Source organism: Apus apus, chromosome 5, assembly GCF_020740795.1.
Source record: "Apus apus isolate bApuApu2 chromosome 5, bApuApu2.pri.cur, whole genome shotgun sequence".
In the NCBI taxonomy this organism is placed as follows: Eukaryota; Metazoa; Chordata; class Aves; order Apodiformes; family Apodidae; genus Apus; species Apus apus.
This window is the reverse complement of record NC_067286.1, coordinates 19344288-19368168: the sequence shown is the minus strand read 5'-3', so window position 1 is coordinate 19368168 and position 23881 is coordinate 19344288. Positions and strand designations below refer to the sequence as shown.

The window sequence follows — 23881 nt, the reverse complement described above, 5'->3', positions numbered from 1 at the left end:
CATCTTCAAAAACCTCTCTCACCACAATCACTTTTGTAACCACATGAGTAACAGATTCCCAGCAGAATTGCTAACTGTTATATCATGGTCATATGGTCATATGTAGCATCATACAATGAACAAAAGCCTTTTTTGGGAGGAGCTGGGAATGCAAGCTATTCCAACATTACAACTGCAGCACCCAAACATCGACAGATGTTTATGTAAAGGATTCAGTGCAAACCATAGATCAGAAAACCAGAAAGAACAAGATCCTTCTAAAGTTTCCACTTTAGAGCTGTTGGGGTTTTTTTCCAACTGGTTTAAACTTTGAACTTTTTATTTTTCTCTAGTGTTTTTTTTTATGCAGCAAAAGCTCTCTGCAGACCTTACAAAGAACTTTCCAGTGGGTCTACTATCCATAAAAGCCAGTTAACTGCTCTGGTTAACATGCAGGACAACATCTATCTTTAAAAACCAAACTGAATAGAAAACAAAATAATTCTATTCAAGGCAGCTATTCCCACTCCCTGAAGACTATATTCCCTTTGCAATCAAGAAATCCTATAGAAATAGGTTAAGAGATTATTTTTGTTTTGGTCATATACGTGATGCTTTCCTCCCATATCCATTAATACATTATTTTTAATATCCAATGCTAGGTACACTGTTTGCTTTTATTTGCTTGGTTTGCCCTAGTTTTAAAAATTCATGCTTCAGTGCTGGAAATGGCAGCTGTATTCTATTTGCAAAATGAACTCCTATCAGAGCTGACAGTAGTGAAGCTGGCCACCTCACCAGCTTGACAAGAGCCTTTATTCTTCCCTTGGCCCACTTCGTATTTGAGAAGTGACAAGACATACAGTAACAAATGCTCCAATTTATGGATCCAAACTGAACAAACGTAAATGGCAGGAGTTGCCTCTACTAATCTATGCCAGAATATGCCACGCCTTTTCCATTTGTCTGTCTGCTAATTAGGCTAGAACGATGGCCCACTGTGGGACTCTTCCCCCAGTTTGATGTATGTGCATGTTCATGCATCTGCACCTATTCTTTACATGCAACTTTGGAAACCTCTGTATTTGTAGGAAAAAATCAGACAAAATGTAAAAATGATAAAGCTTTTAGCTCTTCTCTGAAGAACAAAATACTAAGCACTTTTTTAGAAGTGTGCTTTGACTACAGACAACTCTTTTACAAGCTGTTTGATATAGCTATCTCAGCATTCTTGATAAACAAAAGATTTATCAGAAAAGCTAGGGATTTTGCTAGTTGGTGTAATACAGTGACCTGGCAAAGTTTCAGCGTATGCTAAAAGGTGGAGAGTGGTATATGAGAGGGCAAGAAAACTACATTATTCTGTATGGAGTGTATGAAAATATGTAACGGTGCCATGGTGTTTAATAAGCTTGCCAATATTAAAAACAATTGTGACATCTTTGCATAAGGGTTTGGCATTAGCCATTTTTCATACCACATGAAAAATGTTGCAATGAAGCTCACTATGAGAGGTTTAAATCAACAACACTATAAAAATCCATTCCTGATATTTAAGTTCCACAGAAAAAAATATTTAAGGAGCTGAAACAAACTTAGGTTATAACTATAAATAAATGGAACTTAAAAATTATATTCTCCTTGGGTACCTTAACAGAGCCAATTTCAACATGAACAGCACTATACATTGCAATTCAGGTCTCTGTTTATCTTACGGTCTGAAAGGAAGAACTGCTTCATACTGGGTGATGGCTGGGGGCCAGGAAAAGCTGGTGATGTACTCTCCTACTTGACACTGTGGACTGGAGAAAGTATGCAACATACAGCAGGTTTACCAATGTAAAACTGAGAGTTGTGTGCGGTAGGAGTACACAAAAAACAAAACTGAAAGAGGAAAGGTTTCTTTCAAAGAATGTTTGAGCACCCACATTCAGACAGGATTTGATTTAACTGAAACATAAGTAGGCATAAGGAAAACTAACACTTGTGATAAAGAAAGGAAATACCAGAGCACTCATATAATAAATTACATATCTGTCTTCATGTTACAGGGAAAAGCTATTGTCTACTGTTTCTTCCATTAACTCAGTAGCAGACTTATAACAGTTACTTTGCCTGAACCAGAAAAAAAGCCCTACAATTCAGTTTTGACACATTCACACAGCCAGGAAATACTCCCTCTTCTCCTCGCCGCCCCCCCCCCCCGCCCCCCGCCATGCTAATTAAACTGTACAGCTGGTAAGTTCATTAGCACAACACAACTGCAGAAGACAAAAGTAATGTATCTCCCAGAGAAAGCCATTGTAACACAGCAGTGATAATTATCCTACTTTAATTTAGGACTGAGCTTCTGTGAAATAATTAAGCTTGTACATACCCACTACTACAAAGAGCACAAAACTCTGTGAAGTTACTACTGACAGAGGAGCAGGTAACACTCAGGAAAATAACAGTAGTATAACCGTTATAACTCCATTGATAGTAACCAGAATCAACAGCAGAATTGTCTGGCTGTTGCTTTTCCAAGCAAAGAATCTGCCCTTATACAGACATTCCATCCAAACGCCTCAAAAGTACTTGAAGCAACTACGTCTTATCCTCTCACTGTGTCGTGGTTTGGTTTGGTGGGTTTTTTTGGTAGCAGGGAAGGGCCCCATGAGTGCCTCCGGTAAGAAGCTGAGAAGCTCCTCCTGCACCAAAACCAGCCAAGGAGCAGTTAGAGGGACAATAGATGAGCCTCTGCGATTAACATACGAAAGAACTGAGGTTAATGCTGAGCAGAGGAGGACTTAAGGGAGAAGAGCTGTGCTGGGGAAGGACAGCAGCGCTGGTGGTTGGTGAGTAAGAAGGGGAAGAAGGTGCCCTAGCAGAAGTTTCCCTGCAACCCATGGCGAGATGGCAGCTGTTCCCCCCACTCACGGAGGAATGCAGTGGAACATTCCCTGAACACACCAGGATGGGTGAACTTGGCCAGTGGACTTGGATCTTGTGGCCAGTGGATTTGCTGCCTGTGGACTTTGATTATGCAGCTTTGGAAGACCCCAGTGCCAGTGGAGTTGGCTGTTCCCGAAGCAGCCTGTGACTCTGTGGGAAGCCCAGGCTGGAGCATCTCCTGACCTCGTGGGAAGGACTCAGGAAGGAGAGGTTCGTGGAGGACTCTCTCCCATGGGAGGGACCCTGTGGGGAAGAAGGGAAGGAATGTAGGAAATCCTTCTCCCTGACGAGGATGGCGCGGCAAGAACCACCAGCCTATGAATTGACTGTAAACCCCATCCCCTGTCCCCCTGTGCTGCTGGGGAGAAGGAGGGAGAGAAACTGGGAACAAAGTAATTTGGGCCCAGGAAGAAGGGGGGGGGGTGGGTAACATGGAAGCAGTGCTCTTTGTGTTGTCTGTGTCCTGTGTGTGTTTGATTAGTGTGAAATTTAATTAGTATTTTTTCTCCAAGCTGAGTCTGTTCCACCCGTGACCTTAATCAGTGAAGAACCCTCTTTGTCCTTTCTCGACCCACAAGCTTTGTCCTCCTCATCCCAGTGTGTGTGTGAGGGGGGAGTTGAGTGAGCGGCCACAGAGCTGTTTATTTGTTGTCGTGTTGGGCCAAAACCACAACATTATTGGTGAACCAGGCAGGAGCTAGACAAGGGACCATGACACACTGTGAGATTGCAAATCTACATGGTTCTGAAAGAAGACACAGTTTGAAAATGTTAAGTGATATATCTGAATGTTAGCTTACAGATATCATAGATCCAGCTTCTACTTTTTATTCACAAGAAAATAATATCCCTTAGCACAGAATTATTAGTAACAGTTCATTGCAAGCCATAGGAAAAAGGATAGGCCAAGAAAAAAATCTGTCAGAAATCCCCACTGGGGAAGGGTACAGTCTTTGGATTCTGCTATTTCCTTGCAAAGCATGGAGTTAAAGCTTAAATGCATGTATTCTCTTCTGGAGATACACAACCCTACTGTTTCAGAGTAAGGAATTACTAACTTGAGAAGCAACAGCCATTTTGCCACCTAGTTTCGGTTAAACAGAGTTTTGGTGGTGACATACCTGACATACCAGGGACAAGATTACTGCAAAAGCAGCTGACTCAAACATCTAAACTGAGATATTTTAAAGGAACCAGATTTCTAGAAAGTACCCATTTCCCACTTGAGTTGGGGAATCGTAAGAGGGAAGAAATCCTGATTGTTACTGCTTTAGAACAACCAACCTCCTGCCATTTGTTAACTACAAGAAGGTTCTTAAAATTAGTAACTTTTTTAGTTCGACTCATTATTTTTAAAGATATTGCAGCAATTCTTATGCTGGCTTTAATAAATGCTCACAGTGATGTACAATAAGAGTTGTAAGTAGTGTAAACCCTTGCTTCTGTAAGGGTAGATTTGTTGGAGTAAAGAAGCCACCAACACAACTGAGAATTCAGGTACCTGTTTCAATGCCAAACATACCAGCTACATCAGCAGGCCATTTGCAGGTAAGCCTGTGACATGCAAACACTAAAAGTTCCTGCACTGGAGCACTTACAGCACACACGTGTTTTTAAAAAACAATTATACCGTAACATGTAAGCCAATTTACCCCAAGACAATAAAGCTGATCCTCCTTCATTCCAGATGATGTAAGTAATTTAAAATAAAATAACAAATGCTTTAGGGTTACTTAATGGTATAAAAAATATCCAGAGAGAATCTTGGATACAATCCCTGGTGCCAGGGAAACCTACAGGAGTCTTCCTGTGATCTCAGTAAGGCCAGGTTTTCCTTACCATCATGAAATGGACAAATCAAGTTCCAGCGTGCTTCACTCAACTTACCAACTCACTTCAAAATTATTTGTTGCTTGAGAATGAGAATTTTAAATTTGAAAGGGTCTTTTAAAAAAATCACGTGTTCATATATGAATATATATAAAAGCACACAAAAAGAGAAATTGTAAAGAACCAAAAGTCACAGAAGAAAAACAACGTTAACAACCAAAATTTTATAATTTATCCACGTAGGGGACCAAGTAGGCTTTTGCCATTGTACCAGAGTATTTTCTGTATCTCTATTCAGCTGTAGTATCTAATAGGTCCTGATCTTTACAGACGGATGCAAACACCTTTATTTCTGCTCTACACTTTCCCCTCTGTCAAATCTTAAAGCAAGTCACATGTAATCTTGAACATTTATCCTTAGAATATTAACCAGCTGAATTTTTTAACACAGACTTTAGAAAGAGACGCCTGACAGAACTAATACTTAACCTAGCGTTGCAAGCTCACAAATCTGTCCACAGTGTGTGGGCATTTAATTTTTCCTAGTTCAGTAGTAATACCAAGATAAACAGAAGCTAAAGTGTTATTACAATATTGTTGCTTTTCCAGCCAAATTATTTGTCTTTGGTTATTGCAGTAAATGATTCATGTTTTTATAGCCCTTGCTAGAGACAGCTGTGCTCAGTCTACTTAGACTCATAGAATGTCTCAAGTTGGGTAGGGAAAAATTAAGAATCATATAGTCCCACTTCCTGTTCCTTGCAGGACTACCTAAAACTGAACCATATGACTAAGAGCATTGTTAAGATGGTCCCTGACTTTGATCTATACTGAGCAATGCTCAGCATCTTAAAGGCACATACTTTAGTAGATACTGCCCTTAGTATCAGGCAGTTTCAGGCATCATTCCCTTGTGAAAGCTTGAAAATACCTATACCAAAAACAGTTATCTGAGAGTATGGAGAACTTGGAGGTCACGAACAGAGAAGGGGTATCTCATGCAGATGGACATCATCAAGCTCTTATTGGTGTTAAAGATCAGACCATGAGAAGATAGGAGTAGTCTAGCTATGACGAAAGACGGCTGATGCAGTTTGCCACCAAACACTTGCCCCTGCCAAATACTTATTTGAGTTGCACTTGATGTCACATTTATCATCTATTGTTTGCATGGCATGCAAATACACCTACACCTCAACAACTCTCATCCTTTCTTACCAAGCAGTCTCTTACCTTGCTTTCAAGTACAAGAAAGGGAAAAGACTCATTATATTTCCCAACACAAATGAAAATAAATCAGTGTAAAATCAAATCTCCAAGATATTTTAGTAAAAAAAATGCCTAGATTTTTTTTTTTTTGGGGGGTGCAGTGGACATGTGTATGCAAGTATTAAAAGATTCATCTTAACGGAGACATAAATTTGTTCAGAGAGGAATTCAGATAATAACAAATGTATTTAACACTCACGAATGATTCATTTATTAAAGGTACATCTGTCACACATTGCACAGAAAACAGAAATCACCTAGCACAGAACGAGCAGATAAAATATTGTCAGGGAACTTTTTTTATACTAGAGAGTAAAATACATAATGCAAAATTAAAGGAAGACAACAGAAATTAATAGCTTGCATACCGTCCAAACTCCAGAGACAATAAAGAAAACAGAACTGCTGGAAACTAAAATAATTAATTCACTATTTCCAATTGGCAGGATGACATTCCCCCAATTTAGGGAAAGTGGGGCTCCATCACACGTAACAGTCACTTAGAAGTCAAATGCTGCAACTCCAAACGTCCCCCCTTCCTCCTTCTTTACCCCAGCCCTTATTGCTGAGCATGATGCTGTTTGGTATAGAAAATCCCTTTGGTCAGTTGGGGGGTCAGATCTTCCAGTTGTGTTCAAAAAGAATGCGAGATCAAGACAGACGGGGGCTCCCGGAGTCACGGTAACCTGAGGGAGAGTGGAGCGATCCAGCAGGAGTCAACAATTCTCACGAGAGAGGCAGATGTGACAGAGGATGTTACGGGGGAAACCGCGGAAGCTCCACTCGGACCACGAGAAGCGAGGCCACTCCCTCTCCCGTAAATGAGCCGCTCCAGGTCGATCCAGAGCGCTAACCAGCAGGGAGTGTTCAGGGCAGTTAACATGGCGGTTAGCGTGGGTGGGGCTCTAAGAACTCCCAGCTTTGTCCAGGAGCAATGGTGTCTACCCGGTAGATGAAGATCGTGCTCCCAGCACCCATCAAAATGGATGTGGGTACTCAGAGGGTGCCTCCACGGACTATCTAGGTCACAGACTGTTGGGAATGCCACAGCCTTTTGCTGGTAATGGGGGGGAGGGATTTCAGCTCTGACTGTGGCTGTGTCTGGTGTGAGCAGGTTGATAACCTGTTCTGCTGGGTGGCACAGCTGCAAGATGAAGTGATGGAGCTCAGGGAGGAGAAGATTGAGGAGTATCAAGGAGAGCAAGAGGGAATTATGTGAGTGTTTTCAAAGCCTGCTCTCCACAAAAACTGCTTGGGAGGCAGACCTCAGTAGTGGAGCAGATGATTTGTTACTGTCTCAGCAAGCTTCCCAGCCTTCCCAAGCTAAATCACAGGAGAAGGGACAATGAGAACAGGTTCCTGCCTGAAGACACAAATGGGGCAAGCATGTTTCCTTGAGAACTTCACTGCCTTCAGTGCCCTTGCAGACTCCCTCCTAAGGGGTGCAGAGAGCCCAATATGCAGATCGGACCTGCTTCATAGGGAAGTCTGCTGCCTCCCTTGGGCCTGGAAAAAGGATGTCTTAGTTAAACTTCCCATCCTGGTGAGGCCTTCAGATTACTACCCACTTTTGGTTTTTCAGGTGGGCAGTGATGAAGTGGCAATGAGAACATCAAAAGCAACCAAAAGAGATTTCAGGGCTCTGGGGAAACTGGTTAAGGGATGAGTAGCGCAAGTTGTATTCTCTATCCCTCTAATGTCAGCGATGGATGAAGGAACTAACAGAGCCAACAGGTTAGTTCATGGCTCTGGGGCTGGTGTCATCAGCAGGGCTTTGGGTTCTTTGATCACGGGTTATGGAACAGATCATCCTGATTACCATTATGCAGCACATGCAGAACAACCAGGTGATCAGGCCCAGTCAGCATGGGTTCATGAAGGGCAGGTCCTGTCTGACTAATCTCATCTTCTATGACAGGAAGACCCACCTATTGGATGAGGGAAGGCCTGTGGATGTTGTCTACCTTGACTTTAGCAAGGCCTTTGGCACTGTTTCCCACAGCATTCACCTAGAGAAGCTGGCTGCTCATGGCTTGGATCTGCACACGCTTTGCTGGGTTAAAAACTGGTGGGATGGCTGGGTCCAAAGAGTTGTGTTGAATGGAGTTAAATCCAGTTGGTTGCTGGTCACAAGTGGTGTTCCCCAGGGCTGGCGCCACTACTGTTTAACATCTTTATTGATGACCTCTATGAAGGGATTGAGTGCGCCCTCAGTAAGTTTGCAGATGACAGTAAGCTGGCTGGGAGTGTCGATCTGCTGGAGGACAGGGAAGCTCTGCAGGGGGATCTGGACAGGCTTGATCAATGGGCATGAGGCCAATGGCACAAGGCCAAATGTCAGGTACTGCACTTTGGCCACAACTACCCCCAGCAGTGCTGGGGAGCTGCCCAGCAGAGAGGGACCTGGGGGTGTTGACTGACAGATGACTGAACATGAGCCAGCAGGGTGCCCAAGGGCCAAGAGGGCAAATGGCATCCTGGCCTGTATCAGGAACAGTGTGACCAGCAGGACGAGGGAGGTGATCTCACCCCTTGTACTTGGCTTTGGTGAGGCCACACCTTGAATACTGTGTGCAGTTTTGGGCACCAAAGTATAAAAAAGACATTGAGGTGCTGGAGAGGGTGCAGAGAAGGGCAATTAGGCTGATTAGGGGTCTGGAGAAGAGGTCTTATGAGGAGAGGCTGAGGGAGCTGGGGCTGTTCAGCCTGGAGAAGAGAAGGCTGAGGAGAGACCTCATTGCTCCCTACAACTGCCTGAGAGGAGGTTGTGGTGAGAAAGGTGTTGGCCTCTGCTCCCTAGTGACTAGCAATGGGACAAGAGGAAATGGGGTCAAGTTGCAACAGGGGAGGTTCAGATTGGATATTAGGAAAAATTTCTTCACAGGAAGAGTGGTGAGACATTGGACCAGGCTGCCCAGGGAGGTGCTGAAGTCACCATCCCTGGAGGTGTTAAAAAAATGGGTAGACATGGTGCTTCAAGAGATGTTTTAGTGATCATGGGGGTGAAAGGCTGATGGTTGAACTTGATGATCTTGAACGTCTTTTCCAACCTTAATGATTCTATGATTCTATGACATTGAATGCCTTTGTTGCTAAGCTTCTAGCACTTGTCTTGCTTGAAATGTGTTGCATGAATTGGAGATCCTTATCTGATAAAATCTTCATGTTCTACCAGTATTTGCTGAGTGTGTCCTCCACAAACAATGTAAGATGCATGCACGGACCAGAGAGAAAAATCCAGAATGGTAAATCCAGAATGACCCAAAAGAGCCTCAAGTTACACAACAACTTTTAGTGTGCACTAATTTTTTTTTTAACCCTTTGAAAAACTTAGTGCTGAAATGAACTTGCTATTTTAAACTGCTAGGAAGAAATATGGCATTAAGTCTGTTCTTAAAAGGCCAGACTGAAAGGAACACCTGTGATGTAGGAAGCTGCCCTTGATGATTCTATGATTCTATTAATATTAGAGAGACAGAAAGATCCTATGAAAATAGGATCAGAGTTGGGGTTGTTCAGCCTGCAGAAGAGAAGGCTCCAGGGAGACTTCATAGTGGCCTTCCAGTATCTGAAGGGGGCCTACGGGAAAGCTCAGGAGGGACTTTTTACAAGGGCTTGGAGTGAGAGGACAAGGGGTAATGGAATAAAACTGGAAGAGGGTAGATTTAGGCTAGACATTAGAAAGTAATTCTTTAGTGTTAGGGTGGTGAGCCACTGGAACAGGTTGCCCAGGGAAGTTGTGGAAGCTTCATCCCTGGAATTGTTCAAGGCCAGGTTCGATGCACCTCTGAGCAACCTGATCTAGCGGGAGGTGTCCCTGCCCATGCAGGGGTTTGGAACTAGATGTTCTTTTAAGGTCCCTTCCAATTCAAACCATTCTCTGATGATTCTATGAAACTGAACCACATCACCAAGTCAAAGAGGAAAGGAAAAAGCAGGAGGAGTTGTTCAACATTTTGAAACTGCACCTCTGCCTAGCAGAGCAAAACACACCTGCTCCAAGAAAGCAGAACTCAGTAGAAAGATTCTGGTTCCGTTTTGCCTGGAAATTTTCACATTAAATGGTGTGTATTCTACCACAGATGCACCAGAGCTGTAGTCAGAAACAGATCAATTCATTATGCAACAAGAAGAGCAAGACAGAGAATCAAAAGGAAGGTGAAGCTGCTCAAAGGACATGACATGCAGCTACCACCTGAAGACTGCTCTGCAAACTAATAAAGGTTGAAATTATTTACTGTTGGAGACAATGACACTAGCTATTAATACATTTGGCTTTTTCACAACACTTCAAGATACTACTAGCCCAAGAACAGTACTCGCTAAATTCTAGGAATTAAAAAAAATCCTGTTTTAAATCTAAACCTAAATCCTGTTATTCCTCCTTCCTTCTCAGGACAGAAGGAGAAGGAACAGTTTCCTGAAAGGAGCCCTCACAGACTCATGAATCAAAATAATTCTGTTCATAAAGAATATAAATGTGATTATTACAGAAAAAGCTGAGTATAGCCCTGTATCAACAAAATTACTGTAAGAAGGTCCCCAACCTTTTAAAATTTCTAACTTCTGCTGTGCTTTCTAAACTGGCCTATTTACTTGTCCATTGCTGTCAAACAAAACTTTGCTTCCTTGAAAATATGCATAGAACACACATAGTTTTTACTTTGATCTTGAGACTTCACTTATTTTCATCAGAAGGCATCTAAAGTAAGAAACTGAAGATTAACTGTTCAGACACCTATCATTTGACACATCCATCAAGATGTTAGTGGTCCAACACAACATCTTAATGATTCCAAAGATCATATCTTGAATGCTCACTTTGCTAAGAGTATATGGTCAGGTGCAGCTGATTTACTTTCCAAACTTACCCTCTGCTTGTTGATATGGGAACTTAATGCAAGTCCAGAGCATTTTCACAGCCAACAGAGGAAAACAGACTTAATGTCACATGTGTGGAGGGAAGCAACAACCATCTATCTCTACAAAACAAGTACACATTCCCAGAGAGGAACTTGTACTTGATGCCAGTTGCAAACTACCTATATATTTAAAATCCATTATTAGTGATGGATATCTACTGTAGAGCTATTTTTAACATTTTTTTCAGAGCAACTGTTTAGTCCCAGAGAGAAAGTAAGAATGACTCAACACCAAAAGCCAAAACTACAGAATAATGAAATAGTCTTTTAACAAAGACACAATACTTAGGTCTTCAACATATCAACAGCTAGATGTTTAGAAAAAGAATAAAAATCCAGTTTTGGAGTTTCAATGCATAAAACATAACTCACAGTAAAGAAAATAGTGGCACAACCTGCCCTTTAATTCACATTTTCTTAATTACCTAGGCCAATTTCCATTCAACACTCTTTGTAAAGAGCTACAGAGCTCTCGTACCTGAACATTACTGATATATGTATTCTGCAACATCCAAAAGAGCCAAAGTCACCTAAGAGCCTCAGCATTTTTCTGCACAAGAATACCTTCTGACAGATCTACAGTAATATTATATAGTTATAATTACACCAGTAAACTCCCCATGTGGACACAGATTTTGAGAACATAATGTTTTTTCCCTTTGCAGACTAATCCCCAGTAGCATCTGTGTAATTCACTTAAAAGCATAATGTCAAAGAAGGTCATATGCCCAAGTACTTTTGTTGAAGCCAACAGGAAAGAAAATTAAGAGGTGATCAGCAATGTTGCATCTGTAGTTCCTGATAGAACTTTACTACAAAGGACTGATGCAGAACAGTAAGTCAGTTCCTTGCAAGCAAGGAGTTAGTAAGAGGGGAAAAAAGAAGCACATGGATGGCATAAGGCAGACAGGACAAAAAAAGATGTGGAGCTTGGGAAGTACTCAACTAGAAGGCCACATTCTTATGCAAAACCAAATTTCCTGTTCCCATCCCGATTTTTTGCCTTACTTTGACTAGCATCCTTGGCAGATTGTCTGGCCTGACAATGGAAAGGTGAAAGCATAGTAGAAGTAGTCACTCCTGACTTGTGCTAGCCCCCAAAATGCCCAAAGCATGCCAGAAACATGAGGTCAATATGAATGTCAAAAAGGTCATCCTGAGCATTCAGCAGTGTTTTTTTAAAAGCTGTGAAACAGAAGGAGGAAAGAGAAAGTTCTTCCAGCAGCTGCAAGAACTACCTCATAAGTCTTCCAACCTCAGCAGGATGAGCCAATAGACCTGGCCCTTAAAGCCTGAAGGTACAGTGTTCTAATTCACCTTCAGGTTCACAAATGAAAAGAACTGATTACGCTTGCTTTAGTACTCAAAAGGATCAAGCCACATCAGTAAATGACTATACTTTTAGACTAGACTTGTTGAAAATGCATCACAAAGAGGCAGCAGAGTGTCTTTAAGTCTTCCGGCAGAACACCTTCCAAAACCTTGCTTCCTAGTATGCTACCATCACATCAAGTGTTAATTGCCTGCTTTTGTATGATGGATTTTTAAAAGAGGTTTCCTGATCAAACCAAGCTTTCAAAGTATAGTTTTAGTTTAAATCTTAATTTTCATTTGTGCTGTACAGATTATCTCATTAAAAAACAAAATGAAGCAGGGAAAGCTCACTGGGTTATCTCTAAAGTAGTACATGGGCATATGGATGTGGTCTTGCACAATTTTTTGGCACATCTGTATGCAGAACATGCCTCAAGCATATTGCTTTGAGATGCAACTGGAAGGCAAAAATTTGGCCACCACTGCTCCATCATTGACCACTATAGGATAATGGATGGAAGGGATTAAAAGTCTATCCATGATCCATTGTCCAAATGGAAAGATGTTCTACAGTAGCTTACTTCTAATTAAATTCTTCTACAATGGGCTCCACATACCTTCATTCCTACAGAAAACTGGCAAAACAAAACACAGTCAAAAGACACAGAATACAGTCAAAATTCTCTGATTACTGATGCAAGGGATTACTTAAATTCATAAAAATCACTGTCTTTGATAGCTTGGCAGGAGATTTGGCTGCAAAATTTCAGCGATCTTCATTAGGACAATTTCAGTATCTCAGGCAGCTCCTCTTAACTCACTTCTTCAAGATTCAACTTTTAAGCAACAAACCCAAACTGAGTCAACACTGCCACTATAGAAGAGCCAAGCTCCTACCTGATTTGCATGTCCTGCCATCGTCTTCTAGCTGCACACCAGTGGGACAGGCACAGCTGTAGAAGGGTTCTCTTGGAGACAGCAGGCACAGATGGGAGCAACCACCATTGTTTTCTTCACATGGAGTGTGAACTTTGAGAAATCAAACAGATTTATTTTAATTTTTCTAGAACACCTAAAGCTGTCTCTTCTCAATGAGGAAGAAATTATAGATCCAAAATTAATGGCACAAGTTTTAGTACTAAAAGACAGGAACCACCAAGTATTAGATTAACCTTCCCCAGCATCTTACTTGTAGGGGCACGTAAACTGAGATGCAGGTGAGGTGATTGTGAAAGAGCTGACAGCTCTGCACATTCTCACTGTACAGCCCTTTCAGTGTTTCTAAAGCTGAAAACAGCAAGAGCTTTGTATATCAATTACTTTGTGGATTCCAGGTCTGCTAATCATCATTAAAATGGAAAACAGGGCTTGGAGGGTGGTCATAGGAGGGAGTAGTTACCAGTGCTATGAAAGAAGGGAAAACATACCAATTTGTACATTACAGGAGTGTTGGAAGTACCTTTTCCTACTGCAAAGCTTTCACAGCAAGACATATCCCTGAATCACCAGGACATCCAGAGGAGCAACAATTTTGAAAATTTAAAAAAAAACAAGTGGGGGGACACACACAGAGGATAGGGACAAACACACAACTCCACGCACCTATCTCATTTACCTGGGAAAAAAAATGGTCACAAGAGATGAAACTGTAACCATAAATAATTATGGAGAATATTTCCAGCTATTAAAAATGAATTAAAAATATTGCCAGTTGTGCAGGGTTTCTCCAAAATCAGTCATGGTTTGAATAAGCATCTAAACTGCTTTGGTATAAACCCATAAAATTTTAAGTTTATTTGGCTTGTGTTAGTTCCACAAAAAGGGAAAGGAAAGACTCCAGTCTGATCTTAATGAAGTCAATGGCATCTGAGCTATTTTCAACATATGCTATTCCCCTATGTGCCGTATTTTCTTTGTGACTGACCCAGAAATACTATGACCCAAGGCTGGGGCATTCCCTGAGCTAAAAGCAATCATAAGAATTCAGCATAGACAAAATCTTATCTGGAGTTGTGGGATAAACCAGGGTACTGTGCATACACAACAGTCTCAATGAGAACTTGGTGCATGTTTCACCAGCAAGATGATCTCCAAACTCCTTTTTCTTACTTCCAAGACTGCTTACTGACATCCTATAAACTTTACTGGAATAACAAACATTATCTTTAGGGAAGAAGACTTTACAGTTGGCATAAATAAAGAAGCCAATCCAAATGGCAAGAGTATCTCCCCTAGGCAAGAGATGATCCTTCCCACAGCTACTCGGTTACATATGATTCCACACCATTGCTTTTAAGTCTCATTCTCACAATCTTAAAAAAAATCCTAGACCAACTGCCAGATGGAATTACATGTATATACAAAATACATAGAGCTTCATTCAATTCTCAGTTGCCTGCCTTCCTTTGAAGTAGCATCATACATAAGGAAAAAACCAGAGGCATGTATATTTTCCATATAAAAGCTCAGAACTAATTCTCTTCCATATTAAAACATTCATAATCGATTCATTACATGTTGAAGAGAAACATGATTAAGTCTGGACTGCAAGAAATGCACTTCTAAGTACAACATGAATATTACATATTTTGTTGTAGCTCAGCTTATTAAAAAAAAAAAGGAATGATAAGCATTTTTTTCAGTTGCATTTAAAATAATGGTGTTAAAAAGATGCGAGGTGAGTCTTCATCACTCTCATTCAGATATTACAAATCAAAAGATGTCACTGAAGTACTGCACTGCATTTTGCATTGTGATACCAACTGGGATGGATGAGTGAGCTCGTAACAATTCAGGCTGGAATTATCAAAGAAATTAAAATGATTCAAGTACTTACATGTTTAGCAACCAATCCCCTGAGAACTGTTCAAAACCTTACAACTTCATACTAACTATTTTTATGATTAATGGCTTTCCTGACAGATAAGGTAACAGTTACGCAAAAAATCTCAGGGAAAAGTAAAACATACAATATGGCTGCCGATCTGGACTTAAGACCTGGATATCCATTGGCGAATATAGGGCAGATAATATTTCTCTCCTTTTTTCTCCCGTCCTTTTGTTACAGGCATGAATGGAGCGGGTTTGCCAGTCTGTCCAATACAAAGTGTCCCCAGACAACGTCAGTGCAAAGGGATGAGTAAGACTACCTTCAACGACTTTTTGCCTAGATGAAAGAAAGAAAGATCAAGAATTAAAAATTCAATACTTCTGCTTATTACCATGCAGAAAAAAAACCCTGACTTTGTAAAAAATCATATAGAAATTGTCTTCTTTTAATAAATTCACTGGAACAAGAGGTTTGCCTGGTGATAAAAGTGATAATCAGACTGAAAAATATAAAACAAGACTTTTCCCCTTCGTAGCAATAAGGACAGAAATATACTGGGTATCTTAGTGGCATGTATCTGACTCAGCATCACACTGACCTCTGAAAGGCCACACCGAAGTTTCTTACTAGGACTGTGCAAATACTGAAAACTACAATTGCCTTTTGGAGGAAATACAGTGCTCTTCTAATTAAAGCATTACCCTTTTGTTTCCCTATGCAATATATTACATCTTTGCCCAGGACTTCAGTTGCACTGTCTTTTCTTGTAGCAGGAAAATAAATAAATTACCTGAGAGCCTCTTCAAATTACCCCTCTCAGCTTGGTCAGCCACGGAAACAAAGTTTTATGTTTGATTATCTTTTTAAATGTAGAGGTCAGTTACATATTTTCTAAGACTAAATATTTATAATCATTATATATCAGAAACATTTCAGCTGCTTTTCAAAGACCTAATTCAGCCACACTTCTCTTCTGGGGATGCATGTATTTTTTACATTGGTTATTAGCTGAACTGAAATTCACATGACATTTCCAACATGTTCTCTAAACTCACAGGATACCCAAATTTATACATATTGCAATACATTTGATGATCAGGCAGTGAGGTGGATCAAGAACTGGTTGAAAGGAAGAGGTCAGAGAGTTGTAGTCAATGGGGCAAAATCTAGTTGGAGGCCTGTGACTAGTGGAGTCCCTCAGGGGTCGGTACTGGGACCGGTGTTGTTCAACATCTTCATCAACGACCTGGATGAGGGTACAGAATGTACCCTCAGCAAATTTGCTGATGACACCAAGCTGGGAGGAGTGGCTGACACACCAGAAGGCTGTGCTGCCATTCAGAGAGACTTAGACAGGCTGGAGACTTGGGCGGGGAAAAACCTGATGAAGTTTAACAAGGGCAAGTGTAGAGTTTTGCATTTGGGGAAGAAAAATGTCATGCACCAGTACAGGTTGGGGGCTGACCTGCTGGAGAGCAGTGTAGGTGAAAGGGATCTGGGGGTCCTGGTAGACAGGAGGATGACCATGAGCCAGCAATGTGCCCTTGTGGCTAAGAAGGCCAATGGCATCCTGGGGTGTATTAGAAAGGGTGTGGTTAGTAGGTCAAGAGAGGTTCTCCTCCCCCTCTATTCTGCATTGGTGAGGCCGTATCTGGAGTATTGTGTCCAGTTCTGGGCCCCTCAGTTCAAGAATGCCAGGGAAGTGCTTGAAAGAGTCCAGCGCAGAGCCACAAAGATGATTAAGGGAGTGGAACACCTCCCTTATGAGGAAAGGCTGAGGGAGCTGGGTCTCTTTAGTTTGGAGAAAAGGAGACTGAGGGGTGACCTCATCAATGTTTACAAATACGTAAAGGGTGAGTGTCAAGAAGATGGAGTTAAGCTTTTTTCAGTGATGACCAGTGATAGGACAAGGAGTAATGGATACAAATTGGAGCATAGGAGGTTTAAGGTGAATATCAGAAAAAATTTTTTTACTGTGAGAGTGACAGAGCACTGGAACAAGCTGCCCAGAGAGGTTGTGGAGTCTCCTTCTCTGGAGACATTCAAAACCCACCTGGACGCCTTCCTGTGTGATGTACTCTAGGTGACCCTGCTCTGGCGGGGGGGTTGGACTAGATGATCTTTCGAGGTCCCTTCCAACCCCTATGATTCTATGATTCTATGATTCTATGATTTGTATAATTTAGATTCAGTAGTTTTGCAGACATTTACTAAGTCAGTGAAAATATACTCAACAGTGCCTTAATCAAAGCAATCTGAACTCAGTTTTCACAAAATTCATGCATTTTATGCATACACGAACACAAAGGCACACGCAACTTCCAAACCAGTGCTCTAACACAGCAAACTAGTATTCAAAATTTTTCATCGTAAGACTTCAAGAAAGCTGAAGTTTTACCATTATCCTGAAGAAAAGTGAGAAATATATTTTTCTTTTACCTATATTCAGATCTGCATTCAAATTGTTTCCATTGAATCCATTAAAGACAAAAAAGCAACAGCTAACATTTGGCAGAGAAATGATTCTGTTTCATTTTCAGCAGCATAGGTACCATTTGCATTTTTCAGGGCTAGGGGGAAGATAAAAAGTGCCGCTAAAATTGTTTATATGTATTCAGACACAGACAAGTTTAAACTGACTGACACATGCAAACAAGTATTTGCATATACATGTACAAATCAGGTAAAGGGAAAAGAAAGAAAACAAAATTATTCTTCTTTCTGTTCTAGAGATAAAACTGAAACTGCTGTACAATTTCTGTCCTTCAAATTATCACTACTTCTCTCACCATAAAACAGGATAGAATAAACAGAAATACTGAATTCACAGGAACACAGAATCTCACAGAATGTTAGGGATTGGAAAGGGACCTCTGGAGATCATCTAGTCCAACCCCCCTGCCAGAGCAGGTTCACCTAGAGTAGGTTGCACAGAATGGCGTCCAGGTGGGTTTTAAACGTCTCTATTTAACTTTCTCTTTCCACTCTCACCTTTGCTGTTGATTCTTTACTAGTAAAAGCAGTAGCTGTATTCCAGTGTGGCAGCAGCTGTTTTCCACTATATATTGTCCCTATTTCCATCATTCTTAGATATCAAAGTCTTCCATTCTGCTGTAATACATCCCTTAAAACAGTTCCAGCTGATGTGCTTGCAAACTGAAACTTACTAAGATTTAACAGGCCCATTGCTCTAGTAACATTAATGCACCACGCAGAATGCAAATTTCCTTTTTATTTGAACTCTGAAGTGATTCTGGGATGGAAGGGGTAGAAGCATTTCAAACACCACAAGATGTCTTAACTGACAAGTCTGTGTGAAACTTATTTTGGTCTGTGTTTAAGCAACAGAAACAACCTCCAAAGTTACCATCTCGTTTGAACCATTACTGAAGTCTACCTTGACACTAGAACCTGAGTCCCAATTTCAAAGACTTCTGTTTCAAAATTGGTCAGTGGGGAAAAAAAAGAAAAGAAAAAAAAAATTCTTTTTAAAAGAACTAAATTTAAGATCAATATTCATGGCATTTATTAATAAGCATAACATATTTAGAAGGAAGTTGTCTCATATGATAACAATATCAAGTATACACAACTAAATGACATCTAGCTGTTATACTGGACAATGCCTAGAAGTCCCCATGCAGTTAGACATAAGGAATTCCCAGAATGCATCCCGCATGGGAACATCCTGACATTAAGTGTGCATTTACGTCCTCCAGCATTTGAGTAAAATATGTAAAAAGCGTACACCAGTGAGCAAATTATTTGTATTTAATACTGTATTTAATACAAAATACATTAACTTTTCGTAACATACTATTTCATTTTTTGTTCAACAGAAAACTTCTTGGGAGGTGTTGGCCATACACTAATCTATAACAAAGTAATTTAGAGAGATTACTGGAATTACTTTTTTTGAAGGCTTGCTCCCTCTCAGGTATCCTTTCTCTATCTTAAAATGAGAAAAACAAATTTTATTTTCCAGTTATAACTTTTATATGTACATTCAAGTAAAGTTTATACAATTTGTATGTGCATGATTACTGCAGAATCAGCTTGGAAACATTACCCTTTGCCACTTTCTTTCTGTCTATGAACTTGCATGCAGCCTTCAAGTTACCACTCCCTTCCATAAAGGCCTTTTCCCTTGTCTATACTTCTGACTATCAGCCAGTATTTGTCACTAACTGCAATGCCACCATTATCTAGCTCATACATGGTTGCCCTCAAAGCAACCTATGAGCATTTTATACAGGATGTCAATATTTTAGGAGTGTGAAAACTGGGCACAGAATGGACCTTTCTAAAAAACCTGAAAAACACCACAGAAAACACAGTGGGGTTTGGGAGGGGGCATATTATTCTATAACACAGATATGCATAAAAGTCCTCAAACTTTTTACCACAGCAAAAATTACTTAATAATACATTTAAAATGTTATGAAGCCAAGAAAATGAAAATGTTATTTTAAACTACCTGCAGATCAAAGCCAGACCAGAATGCAGAGACCTGCCTCCTATACAGATCATTTCATTGGCAGAAGACATTCACCCTTCAAGACCAACACAACTTGCCCACTGAACAGTCCATAGAATTGAAGGTGCAATCTCAAATGTCTAGGTCTGCCCTGTCTGAAGGGTCATCTCTCTGTCTACAAAAACCAAAACTCAACAGCACACTTGGACAGGAGCCATCAATCAAAATTTCCATACTGTACTTGCTATCAAGCTTTATGAAAATCTGCTTCCTGCTCACACGCAGTCTGAAATAAGCTGAATTATCTTAATTTATAGGCATGCCACAAAGGACATCTTTGGATGGAGCCAAGGATAAGTGTGTCTCAATGCATATTTTCTGTGGAAAAAAATACAGTAACAGAACTGCAAAACTTCAGTCACTAGTTAAATTTTACATTGCTTAGACCCAGCGATAAGCATGTCCAACTATTTTGAAGATAAATACAAGCCTAAAAATGAAAAACACTGATGTACAAGAAGGTTATAAACAGCAAAATGTGATGCTATTTTAATTTTTGCAAGGGTATTCACAATTGCATTTTAAAATAACAAGAAGATATTCGCATTATTCTAGATTTCTGAAAAAAACAAACCAAAACAAAACCACAAAAAAACCAAACAAAAAAAAAATGAAGCCTCAATTCAAAATGAATGCAGGAGGTGAGAAATAAGTTACACCATGTTATTGACAAAAGGAAACTTACCTAAAGGAACCATCTAGATTTGCCCTATGAATGAAACTCAGTTTTGCATCAGCCCAGTAAAGTTTCTGCTCATCAAGATCTATTGTGAGTCCATTTGGCCAGTAAATATCTGAATCAACAATTATTTTTCGTGTGCTGCTGTCCATTCCTGCCCGTTCTATTCTGGGTGTTTCACCCCAGTCAGTCCAATACATGTATCTGAAAAAGAAAGCAGATACATAAAAAAATTAAATCAAAATACAAGCTTAGCTTTAGGAACAGAAGGAATAGCATATTTGCAAAGTCTGCAAATGCATATACATAGAGTGGTCTATCTACACAAATGTATATCCCTAAAACTTTTAACATACTTATTAACATAAATCAAATGACAACTTGGTGCCAAAAAATCTTCCATGAGAGCATCTCTCACAAATATTGCCTCTGCAATTGCCTCTGTTTCTGAAAGTTAGGAAGCACCTGATTCTCATAAGAATTTAACAACTATTTTCCTTGTGTGGCCACTTATTAAAAATTAATAGTCTAAATCACATTTTGAAGCAACTAATTACCTATCCAAGCAAGCAATGACCATAGCTGAGCTTCCTTTTCGAAGTCTGTACACAGAAAATAATAAAATCAAGTGCTCTGAATTTTATTTCTGTCGATAATTAATTAATTAATTCATGCAGACTTAGAATGACATCAGATTACATTTGGGGGTACTTTTTTCCCCGTCCCATCCTGTCCCAGTTTCCCTGTCACTCCACCGATGGGCAACTGATGTAGCCTGGCTAGACATATTAACAGCACCTTAGCAGTTGAAAAGGATCAGATAAAAATGTGGCAAATCACACAATGTCTGAATGAAAAGTTGAGATTAGTTATGAGATAAATTGTCTGATAAGATGAGCACAGTTAGTTCCCAGCTGATAGACATTACCCAGCATGACACATGCAGGTTGCAAATCTGCATACATATGCAATATGTATGCAAAGTTGCATACATAAACACAGCCGACGCTCTGCACAGCTATCTCAGGCCAATCAGAGAAATCAGAAATCACTGCCTTCCCAATGCAGCCTGTCTATGTAAATTGCCATTCATTTTGGTTTCCCTTAACAAATCAGGCTGTAATTTGTGGCAGCTAAAACTGTGGGAGGAAGCAGCTATTGACAAACAATGGAAGCCAGAGAAAAGGAGACATAAAATAAAATAAACTGTCTACATAACTAGCTGGTGAATCAGACTGTGAAACTGATCTGGCCAAATACTCATTTTTGGCCAGGTCAAATCAGTTGTTGTCTGATCTGGCTCACCTACACTACCTTGAAGTATTCAAAGGACACCTTGAGCTACCTCTACAGGAATGAAGATGGACTGTTGAATTATGAAATATGTGGCCATTAAAAAGGTGACGTTAGGCTATACCACATGGCTATGACAATCTCACACTTACAGAGAAAGTTATAAATTCAAACTAGACAGGAACTTAGGCCAAAATGAAATCCCATAAGTTATTTAAAATCAAAATCAAAGAAAACAAAACTAGCTAAGTACATTTACACATTAAAAGATGGTTAAAATTAAAAGGATGCAAATATAACCCCCCAAATACCCAAGTAAATTCCTCTCTGCAAGCCTCACATTAAAACTGCAGCCTGCCCTGATGCTCAGAGCATTCAGGTGAAGAAAAGGGGAAAAATCATCTGCAAACCAAAGGACCCTCATGGCTTTTCTGTATTAAAAGAGCTTCAGCTCAAGAGCCTCTCCCCCCAAATAAATCTGTTGCCTCATTTCATAGATGATATGCGTTTATCCTTAGCCACATAGAGACTGCTGGACAAAAGTATTTATTTCAACTTCACACAAGCATTTGCCACAGGAAAATGACATCCCTACATTTTAGCTTGCTGACAGGTATCAAGCTCAATCCTCATCAATGCCTGTGTCATCCAAAAGTCTAAAACTACACCGTATTAGCAAAGTATAAGTACCACGAAGGAAGGCTAGCACGATGTCGTTTAGACGACATGGATATAGGTAGCATTCTTTCAAAGCACTTCTCTCCCAGATGGATTTTTTTAATGCAACATATAAAGGATTATTATTACCCTGTCCTATTATTACCTACCTCCTCCTGATTGCAGGATGTCTCTGCAGTCCTGTAAGTATCAAAAAGCTGATCTTCCTGGTGAACTTTACAAAATATTTCGAGTCTCTGCAGTAATTATGCCCCTTCTGAAGCCCCTCATATGTTTCAAAGAACCCCATGGTCCATCACTGGAATGCATGCCAAGCAATGGAAAGGCAAAAAAGACAGTCCTGTCTCCATTTAACCTCCTTCCCTTTCTCAACAGGTTTTTGCCCTTTTGGGAGGCTGCAGGTGCTGAAATGCAAGGAACTATAGAAAATCAGCTCTGGTTTGGGGATCTCTCTGCACATGAAGACCCTGGATCAGGAGTTTGGATAGCACTGTAATAAGACATCAGCTGTTGCTGCAAGAGGAGTGAGAGTCTCCGGTATATGTAAGACTATTTAAAACCATGCCACTGCCAAATGGGAGTGGTTCCTTCCCTAGCACCCTACAAAAAACAAACAACAACAAAAAAAACCCCACAAACAAAAACAACAAGCAAACAAACAAACAAAAACCACCAAGAAAACCCCACACTTTCCATTACCTGTCTGACCAAGGGCCTTACAGCAGTGGTGCTTAAACAGAAGAAACCAATTAAGGCACACAGTTAAAGCCACCTATGAAACTTTCCCAGAGAAAGAGACATTACTTTCCAACTCCCTCTAGGTAAGTCACTCACAAATCTGTGACTTGGACTCTACAATTAGCTAGGGCAGTCCTCTTCATCCTTCTTCTCGCACCATAATATCTAGGCAGTTTTGACATTTTTTGGTCAAGACAGTGAACAACACAGCTTTGGACATGAGACTCTAGTAGGCCATAAAACATCATGTTTTAAATGCATGCCTGTGTGGCACTTTGAGGAATGCACATGGTATTAAGCTGCTTTTTTTTTTTTTTTTTTTTTTTAAACTCTCCTCTATTTTAAGCTACAAAGCTTGTTAAAACCAAATTAAGTACAACCAGTGTTCTGGCTGAGCCAGCCTACATTGAGATCCAGCTGAATACAGAAATTTTTGGGGCACATTATAAACCCTAGAAGGAAAAAAAGAATCTACATTATGGAAAGAATGGCACAAGTTTAGATAAAGCAGAACTGCAAACTTAACTGGAACAGTAACACCATAAGATAAAATTTTAAGGGGGACAGGAAAGCTTCCTTGATGCTATTTATTAAGAGAAAGGCTTTATACCTATCCTTGAAAAAATCCATGGATCTGTTTAAAGAAAATCAGTCTTCTGTCAAAACTACTGAAATCTGCCTGCATTAACTGGGTTCATCAGAGGAAGTGTCATCCAGATAAAACAGTGGAGAAATTGAATATTTTAGTAATGTTCAGTTGTAGTCATTATGTCTTAAGAGTTTTCACCTTCGAAATGCCCCCAGAACACAACATCAAACCTTACTCAAACAGCCATTATTTTTCGTTGGGGATTTATGGGCAGGGGGAGAGAACATGG

General features: G+C 40.3%; 1 protein-coding gene across 6 annotated transcripts in view; it reads right to left on the bottom strand.

Annotated features, from left to right (window-relative positions):
* Positions 1 to 23881, bottom strand: part of LRP5 (LDL receptor related protein 5) — a 170337-nt gene that overhangs the window by 91808 nt on the left and 54648 nt on the right. For all 6 annotated transcript variants that reach the window (XM_051620242.1, XM_051620243.1, XM_051620246.1 and 3 more), the window contains exons 3-5: positions 20301 to 20498; positions 15218 to 15414; positions 13146 to 13277 (exon numbers count right to left, since the gene is read on the bottom strand). In XM_051620242.1, the coding sequence (XP_051476202.1) occupies positions 13146 to 13277; positions 15218 to 15414; positions 20301 to 20498 (527 nt within the window). The remainder of the gene's footprint in view (positions 1 to 13145; positions 13278 to 15217; positions 15415 to 20300; positions 20499 to 23881) is intronic.